We start from the raw sequence: 10,088 nt of genomic DNA, 5'->3' as shown, positions 1-10,088 counted from the left end.
AACAATTATAAGCATAATTAAGTGCAAGTCTTGAAAGAGAATAATTAGGTAGTTATGTTAAATTTAGGTACAAGTCTTGCAATTAGGAGTATATTTGTGATAAAAAAAAAAAAGTCAAGTGAATAGTAAATTAAGAAGCCAAGGAAAAATTTTAAATTTTTGGTACTTTTGCACAACGCTTTAAAAGCTAGACTAGACGTTGAACTAGAAAAGGTCAACGGGTCTCGCTTTTTATGTCTAACTGGTTAGACTAGTGATCTGGCTAGTGATATAATAATTAAATAAAAATAATATTGAATGCATATATAAATATATGTGTATATATAACAAATCCACAACAAGTCTAATTGTTAATAAAATACCACAACATAATCATAAATCAATAGTATTATAAATTATAATTTTATAACTTATTAACCATAGGTGAATCTTAATTAGTTAAATCAAACATGGGTAGCTTTAAAAGTTTCTGCATTATATTTATATTGGTGTGCAATTAAAAAAATTAGGAGGATACTTGTAAGCAATTTAAAAAAAAAAAAGTCAAGTGAATAGTAACTTAAGATTGCTAAGGAAAATTTTTAAATTTTTGGTACTTTTACACCATGCTTACTAGACATTAAATCAGAAAAGCTTAGCAAGTCTTTTTTTTTATGGTCTAACTGATTAGACTAGTTGAACCATTGACATAATAATTAAATAAAAATAATAGTGAATGCATATGTTAAATATATATATATATATATATCCACAACAAGTCTAATTGTTAATAAAATCACATAATCATAAATCAATAGTATACATTATAATTAACTTGTTAACTATATGTGAATCTTAATTAGTTAAATTAGGCACAGGTAGGCTTAAAAGTATCTACATTATATTTATATTTATAACTATTAATATCTTTATAAATTGAGATCCCAAATAATGTTATATACTTGCGGAGGATCCAAAAACAAAGTTGACTTTTATAATTAAGGGTTTTAACTGTTGGACTTTTTATTTTTAAAAAGATTTTTAGCTGTTTTTGTATTATGTTCAAACCCATCCAGTTTTCTGAAAACTATTCTAGTTTTAAGCTCAATTTTGGATTGCAACTCAATGGCAGTTCAACTATATATGGTCCAGCTCAACAAAATCATGAAAATTGTTTTTTAATCCAAATCAGGCTGTTAGCAAGTCCCAGTCGATTGTCCAACCAATTTGACTCTTCGGTTACAATACTTTTACACTTTTATTAGTGCTACTTTATTAAGCTAATTGATATGACTAATTGGGGTGTGATAATTTAAGGTATATGATGAAGGTTCATGATAACACATTCTGAATCTCATTTGATTTCAAGATTTGCCGTACAAGAAGGTTTATTAATTAATGTAAGAAAAGACTCTAACTATGTTGAATCATCATTAAGGAATTTGCTAAGCCACTCCAAATTCAGTGATGAGTCCTCTTCGGAGAAATTGAAGAACTCGTCCACATCAAAATCAAGCTTTGATGATGACTCTTCTTCTTCTTCATGACCTTCCTCGTTATTTGAATTCTCGCCTCTTGTTCTCTCTTCTTCCTCATCAGAAATATGAACCTTAATTTCTTCCACAATGATCACTTCTTGTTTATCTTCTTCTCTTTCTGGGCACAGGCCAATTTGCTTCTCTCTCTGCTTCTTCACCTTCTTGCACAAATGAGAGTTCCAATAATTTTTTATTTCATTATCTGTTCGTCCTGGTAGTCTTCCCGCAATTAAGGACCACCTACAATATTTATAACAAAGTTACTAGGTTGAGTAAAGATTCTTAAATAATCTTACTCCCTCCATCCCAATTTATAAAATATTTTTAGATAAAATCACACATACCAATAAAACTCATCTAATATACTTTATAACCTTATTTTTTCAAGATAAAAATATAAATTTTTAAAAGTGCCCTTAATTTAATACACCATTTGTAAAAGAATATTAAAAAGAGATAATATATGAGAAGGGTAATTTTGAAAAAAATATCATTAATGAAACCTTATATTTATCAAAGTGTCTTATATTTTGAGATATTAAATCTCTCCAAAAAGTATCTTATAATTTGGGACGGAGGGAGTATATATAGTACCTAAAAATTACATACATAACCCGGAGTATTAATTACCTTTAAGTTTAGACTTCAAGTGTAAATTAAAGGAAAATATAAAATAAACATTGTATGTATATCTCTTGTGGTACAGAATTAAGATATCAATTATGTGGCCTAAGTTGAGGACTGTTTATATTTTAATTATATAGATTGAAGTATGTGAGTAACACTTTCTCTAAACTTTATAATTAAATGCATTTTCTTGTATGAGTTAACCCCTAGAGGTCATAAAACTTTCTTTTGCGTAATATAAAATGGTTTCTTACAATGAATTATCCTTAACTAGTCATCTAGATTGAATTAGGTTAGATAACATAAGTGTAAATTTTTTCCTAACGACAAATACACAAAACTTGAACTTGAGACATTGTTTGAAGAGATCTCAAGTGTCAATGACCTTAATCAAGTATTATTAGTGAGTTCATTACTCTTCTCATCGATGCATATTTCTTTTTAAGCTGGAGTAAATAAATAGAAACGTCAGTCCTTAATTGAAAATATATAAAAATAGTCATTCTTTTATGCTATATATAATAATTAACGCGTGTAATGTGCTTTAAACGTTTTTTTTTTGCTAGAAAAATAATTATTTTATTAATGTCAATCACAAAAGCCAATAGCAGAAACCAAATAAAACACTAAAAAAAAAACCTGTGTTGTAAACGTTTTGGAAGACTTATTAATAATTATATAAAAAATAACTCCAAATAAATTAAGAACGTTAGGTGGTCACTTGTGTGTTTGATTCCCCAGATTATGACCTTTGATTTGGGAAGGGGGGGGGGAATCTTTAATGCAAACCTGTTTCCGAGGAGTTTATGAAGACGAAGTATCAAATCCTCTTCTTGGTCTGATATGTTTCCTCTCTTGATATTTGGGCGCAGGTAATTCAACCACCTTAGCCTGCAACTCTTGCTACTCCTTTTGACACCTATGTATATAAACCAAACTCCAATAAGCTTGACAAAACATTATTCCTCTTAATTTCAAAGCTTCTTCTTCTTCTTCTTTTTTTCCCAATAAAAACACTTTGATATCAGGGGCTTGGGGTCATAAATATATGCTTCCTTCTAATATCCTGCCTTCAAGATTTCATTTTCCTTTTTTTTTATTATTAGTTTCTACGTGAAACAAAAAGCATTTTAATATCTTAAAGTCATGAAATGATAGAATTTACAATTTTTGAAAGAAAAATATCAAATTTTATGGCATTTTTCTTTGAAAAATCCTAAAAAATACAAGAATCTACAGCTTTATTATAACCTTAAAATATTATAATGTCTCTTATTTTATTATATAGAAGCTAATGATCTAAAAACAATGAAATCACAAAGGCGGTGCATTACAAAGAGCATTAGAAGGAGGCATATTATTAGAAGCCCCAAACCCTAATATGAGCGATCCCATAGAGAGGGAGAGAGAGGAATGATATACATATAACTGCTTTGGCAGCCATGTGAGAGAGAGAGAGGGGGGGGAATGACATACACATACCTGCTTTGGCAGCAATGAAGTTCCACCTTTGAGGTCCATGAACAGCAATAGCCTGAGCTAGTTTTGAATCTTCTTCTTGAGTCCAAGCTCCCTTGCGGATCGGCAAATTTGTGTTGGCTTCCCATGGCTTCATCACTTTGCTCTTTGTAGAGACGTGAGACCTAAAAGGAGCCATCATCAACTTTTGCTAAAAACCTTTTATTTAGATCGAAGATAATTAAGACACTGAAAGACAGACAGATTTTGTTGTGCTTTACATATTAGGTAGATTCGATCCGGTTGGATTCATAAAAAAGACAGCGCTTTGACGTAATACCTCATATATATAATATTAACAAGGGAAAATGATAATTAAAGACCCTTTAAGAACATTAACCCTAATTAAGGACTATAATATTTTGAAATCTCAGTTAAGGACTATGGTCCTTAATTGGAATAAAAAAATATAGTTTGTGAGGTAGGATTCACTAACACTATTTGGGATTTACTAGCCTAACTTGAAAAAATTGTTAACGTATATTATGAAAATATCAAACCCTACTTGGGAATATATTATTTAACAAAAAGCGTCACTTAATAATTCATTAACCCGACTTGAAAAAATTTATAATATTGTGAAAACATGAAACTCCACTTGAAAATTGATTATTTAACAAAAAGTACCACTTGAAAATTTACTAATTAGACTTGAAAAAATTTTTAACATATATTGTGAGAAAATAAAATCCCACTTGAAAATCAATTATTTAACAAAAAGTGACTTGTCCAAATTGAAGTTTTTTGTTAAATAATCAATTTTAAATAGAGTTTCATGTTTTCACAATATACATTAAAAAATTTTTTCAAGTTGAGTTAGTGAATTCTCAAGTTGTGCTTTTTGTCAATAGATTTTCAAGTGAAATTTCATGTTTTCACAATATACATTGGCAATTTTTTCAAGTTGAGTTATGAATTTCAAATGGTGTTAGTGAATCCCACCTTACAAACTATATTTTTTTTATTCCAATTAAGGATCATGGTTCTTAACTAGGATTTCAAAATGTTATGGTCCTTAATTAAAATTAATATTCTTAGAGGGTTCTTAATTGTCATTTTCCCTATTAACAACTTACCATGTGTGCCTGAAAAACAGACTTGCTCTCCTTCACGTGATTGATGATCAAAACCCTAGATTCCCACATGTTTAATTACTTTTTTAATTTTTGCTGTAAACAAGTATAAAGAATTAATGTCTTTCACTATATTACAACCTAAGTGGCGGCTATTGTACATATATATAATTGATTAGATTGGTTGAGAGAGTAAAATAAGCATATATCTTGGGGTCTCAAATTCAAATCATAAAATATGCAACCACATTAAATAAAAATGCCGAAGACATCCCAATTTTGTAAAAACAATCAAATTAGTTTGGGAAAGAAGTAGTATAATACCTCAGATTTACCTAACTACTATCAATTGTAGTCGACATGTTTAAATTTGATTCAATCACATAACCATGTTAAAGAAAGACCAACAAAAGCTGACGCAAACAATTGTTAAATATGGGAATGTCTATAAATAAATAGGTTGATTAGAAAACTATTAAATAAGAACATCTTGCACTTTGTAAAAGATCAGTGACCATATAACCGAGGTATCTTTTGTCATATCTGTTGTCATGAGGTTGATTTGCGTTATTTGTTTGACTTGATTCTTTTTTCAAAGAAAAATTCAATTCGTCTTTGGTAAAAATAAAAAATAAAAGAAAAAAATCAAAATAAAGGTGCTACTTCTTAAAGGGAAAATTCAGTGAATGATTAGTAAGAAGCTGACAGTAATTAAATTTAAATTTCTTGTAATGTATATGTATTAACTATATATGAAATTTTTAATAAGAAAGTACAGCTATGAATTGCTAATATAGTATTTACTTCATAGCTTAATTTGCCCAAATTAAAGCGATTTTGAAAACAAATTACAAGACACGTTTGCCGTATATAATTAAGCTGACTCCAAACGATGCTGTAATTATTAAACTAATGTTGGGACCCAATAAAAAAAAAAAACTTGAGCTTAAAAGCCATGAATGTGACGAAATTTAAATATGGTTCACTCAAAAAATTGTGATTCATTACTTTTTCTCATGAGAGAAGCACCAGGTGTTTAATTCCCTTAAAATTTAATATCAATTATTTCTTACATTGTGTTTGGACTAAATACACTTCAATCAAATCACACACTTGTTCTACCAAAGCCTTCTATCTTTTTACATTCAAGTGAACTGTGGTAAGGAAACTCGAGACCCTTTTCGTTATCTATTGAAACTCAACATCTCTGCACGTCTGGTATTTATTGTTCAACCATGAACACATTGTTTAAATATCAATGCAAGATCGCATTTATCTTAAAAAAAATATTTAGTTTAATTTTCATATAGAAATTTTTTATCGGTTAATGGAAAATTCACTTCCATCATATAGTTGATCAGGAACAACATTAATTCTATCAAAACTCATTTCTCTTGATAACCATATCGTGAAGGATAAAAATAAGCATGCTCTTTATTGTTTAAAACAAATCATCTATATTTTTATCATGTCATTTACTTTTTTTTATTAAGAAAAGCTTCTTGTTCCAAATTTTTTATTATTTTTTATTTTTTTCACTTATACCAGATATATAATATATCCCTTTCCATTCTGATACATAGTATGTCTTCTTCGTCCATTTAATTGATCTAATGGCTATCCATTGATTATTATCACTTAAAAGCTCTTCAAAATCTTATCATATACTTGATTAATAAATAATAATATATTTGGTTTAATCTCAATATTAGTGATCTTCCACTATTAAATCAAATGCACAATTAAATGAATATTGTGAGAGTAGCTATGGATAGAAGAAGTATGGGAACAGCAGCGGACCCAGGATCCAAGACTAGCGAGGTACAAATGATATATCACCGAAAGAATAATTTAATTTCGCCCATGTATTGAAAGTAAAGAATGGAACCATATAAACTAAGTTTTTTTACTACGCCTACTTAGCTGATTTGCTAAAAAATTTTAAACAACAAATTAAATATATAAAAGTCAAAATTATTTAAAATTATATAAATCAGTTTAAAAAAAAGTTTAGAAAATCATGAAAAAAAATGTGTGAATATGTGCGCGCGCGCGCGGGCGCACGCATATGCAAACATTAAATTATTGCGTATAGAGAAACATGACCAGCCATGCCTACTCTCTATTCACTTCGACTTGCGCGAGGTATTTCTCTCCCTTCCTCTGTCAAAATTAAAGATTCCTTTTTGAATCATGAATAATATTTCAAACTAAATACATTATTTATATTCACACTCCATGTGTATTTTAATTATATATTAGTTCATCTGTACATGTAAGAGATTCCTTTGTTTACATTTTTAATTAATTAGGTAATTTCTTATCCAATGCTTGTTAGACAGCAACCTTTTAATTTTTATGTATATAGTATCGTAGCAGATATTCCTTAACGTTTACAGACTTACAAGCATAACAAAAACAGTAAGCAGAGTTATAAAAAACTACAATCTGACATAAAAATTTAAAAGTCTATTTTATAATTATCTTTCCAATTTAAAATTTCACGCTTCTCACACTTCTCGAAATGAAAAGGTGCACAGAACCAGCTTGTTTTCTGGTTTCTTTGTATTTGTCCTCGAATTCAATTAGCTTGGCCTAAGTAAATAATGTATGGGGTTACTTTTGGAGCCAGCTCATTAATTAAAATCTCATTTAGTATTATCAATATGTATTGGCGATGAAATAATCCTTTTGTTATAGTGATTTCTTATAGCTTCATTGGAATTTGATCATCACCGTTGTGACGAAAAGCAGTAAATAAATAGTAGGGTTAAATAGTAAATTAGCCCTTAAACTAGAGATCCAAAAAGTATCTGATACCCTAAACTCATTTTCAGTGCAACGTTGCTTTCAACATTTGAAAACTATGTAATTTGGCTTCTATCATTAACAAAAGTTAATTTTGACAAATAGTTAATCAAAAAATTATAGAAAAGAACTTCAAGAATTACAGAAAGGAGCCAATAAAAATTTTTTTAGCCCTTTACTGTAATTTTTTGGTTCTTATTTGTACTTTTTGTATCTCTAATTTTCTATTATTTTTTTAATTTTTTATCATTTTCTGATCAACTAATAGTCAAAGTTAACTTTTATTAATAATAGAAACAGTATTATATCATTTTCAAAATTTAAAGGGAAATATTGTACTAAAAATAAATATAAAATTCCAAACACTCCTCAATCTATAGTTTAGGGCCAATTTGTCATTTATCCTGCCTAGATAATATCATAAGTACATTGTTAAAATTGCTTTTCCTATGAAAGAATATTCCTACGAATATGATGGTTTTTGGTCATCAAAAAATGTTCATTGAACAATAAAATTACATCTCTGGCAAAAAAAGAGGTTACGCTTCTTCTAGCCTAAGATGATGTATCAATACCTACTACACACGCGTACCAATAAAATTAAGTAAAGTCGGTTGACTTAATTAAATTAGTGGCAAAAAAAATTATTTTTTTTTTCAAATTTGTCCTTAATTTTTAGTTTACATCCTCCTCGTGAATTCGAAATTTTTTCGAGAAAAACAACTACTTATATATATATATACACATACATTTGAGACTACAAAGGGACTACATATCTAGTAGATACTCCCTCTGGTCCATTTATAGGCAGAAAGAAAAGAATTTTTTTGATCCTATTTAAGGGTCATGTTATTAAATTTTTATTATAAATTTCATTTTTACCCTCCATTGAATGTTGAAGAAAGAAAAAATATTATTAAAATGTGTATGTTTAATAGGGATAGAATGAGAACTTATTATATTTTAAGACTGAGTTAATAAGTTTTAAAATTTTCTTTGATACTAGTAAAATATGTTAAAATTGACTTATAAATAGGGCCAGAATAATAGCTGATACCATCTTTCATAAATAAATTATTGATTGCAGAAAGATCTGAAATGCTTTTGTTGATCTTCTCCCTCTGAAATGATTATCATTGTAACGGTTGAGCGCAAAGCTCAAATTTAAATATAGATTACATGCGTTGCTTTAAATTAATACTCATTGAGAGAGCTTGTGTTCTTGATGATTTGATCAACTCAATCTATAGACTAGTTAGAGTTTAATATATAACTCCAAATATCAGGTGTAGATGTGAGAAAAGAGAAAAATATTAGTTGTTTATATACAAATATAATAAAGCTATTCAGTAATCAGTAGTTTAGATTATAGCAGAATCTAGTTATATTTTTAAAAAGATAAACTTGTATTAAAAGTTTATAAAATATTAATGCTTCATTGAATTACTTTCATTAGCAAAAGATAAATGGTAAAAAAAAATAAATGTGTTGAGTTTCTAAAACGATCATAATCATTTTGAAACGAAGGGGAAGATTATCCTATGATGATGACGCTGATTTCATCCTAATCATCCCATTCGTCAAGTACTATCGCAATGAAATAAATTCTTACGGTTTCACATGAAATTAATTTAAACAAACAAGAGAAATCACAATCATTGCTCTCTATAATATTATGGATTTTATTTTAGTCTCTATAATTTTTTTCTAGTGTTTTCAGTTTTTATAGAGACTGAAAATACTAAAACTACAAGAACCTTGGGAACAAACATAACTCAATCTTGCTAAAACTATAAAAATTAAAAAATACTGAAAGAAACTACAGAGATTAAAGTAAAACCTGATAAAATTATAGGGATCGATGATTATGTTTTCCTAAACTCTGAAAAACATGTCCTTACTTCATACAAAGAGGACAAATTGAAACCTAGAGTCCTCCAAGGAAACAGAACCAATTATGTTGCTCTTCATGCACATACACGTATCACAAGATATTCGATCCCCTAGCTTCCTTCATAGATTGTTTCAAACGTAGTGCGTACCATATCATGTGCTTATTATATAAAAACCTGACAATGAATTAATTAAGTATAAAACAATAATATCAAACGCAGATGGCAGAAGTCAAATTTACTTACTAGATATCTGATCTGCCACATGCTTGAAGAAAGATAGCTTTATTATATCACGCTAGAGATCGATTCTTGTTGATTGAAACTATTTTAATGAACGAATTTATGTAGACCTTGGCATTCAGCCCTATTTGCGTGAGTTTTGAACTTTTATATTTTACTTATACAACTTACTCATATGTAATAATATATATATATATATATGCATACACACACAAAATATTTTTTCTGTCATGTGAAAAGTGAAAACATTGATATCTCCATCATTTTCTGCAGTAGTCATCTTTTTATATTTCCTTTTTTAAAAAAATAATTATTTTTTTGATAGGTACATTGTTATCACCCACATGCCTTTTTTTAAATTTAAATCAGAAAGTAATAATCAATATTAAAAAACAAGACTTAGATACTTA

General features: G+C 28.4%; 1 protein-coding gene across 1 annotated transcript; it reads right to left on the bottom strand.

The window, feature by feature from the left end:
• Nucleotides 1-1,388: 1,388 nt before the first annotated feature.
• LOC129300615 (transcription factor MYB114-like) lies at nucleotides 1,389-3,801 on the bottom strand. Its single transcript, XM_054939187.1, has 3 exons — nucleotides 3,627-3,801; nucleotides 2,934-3,063; nucleotides 1,389-1,757 (listed from the first exon to the last, which is right to left on the bottom strand). Exons 1-3 carry the CDS (start codon nucleotides 3,799-3,801, stop codon nucleotides 1,397-1,399), a joined length of 666 nt encoding a protein of 221 aa, XP_054795162.1. The 3' UTR covers nucleotides 1,389-1,396.
• Nucleotides 3,802-10,088: the final 6,287 nt, after the last annotated feature.

This window comes from Prosopis cineraria, unplaced genomic scaffold, assembly GCF_029017545.1.
Source record: "Prosopis cineraria cultivar Desert tree isolate PC_DT_omini unplaced genomic scaffold, ASM2901754v1 PC1677, whole genome shotgun sequence".
In the NCBI taxonomy this organism is placed as follows: domain Eukaryota; kingdom Viridiplantae; phylum Streptophyta; class Magnoliopsida; order Fabales; family Fabaceae; genus Prosopis; species Prosopis cineraria.
The sequence above is the reverse complement of the archived record's forward strand: the minus strand, read 5'-3'. Positions and strand labels throughout refer to the sequence as shown.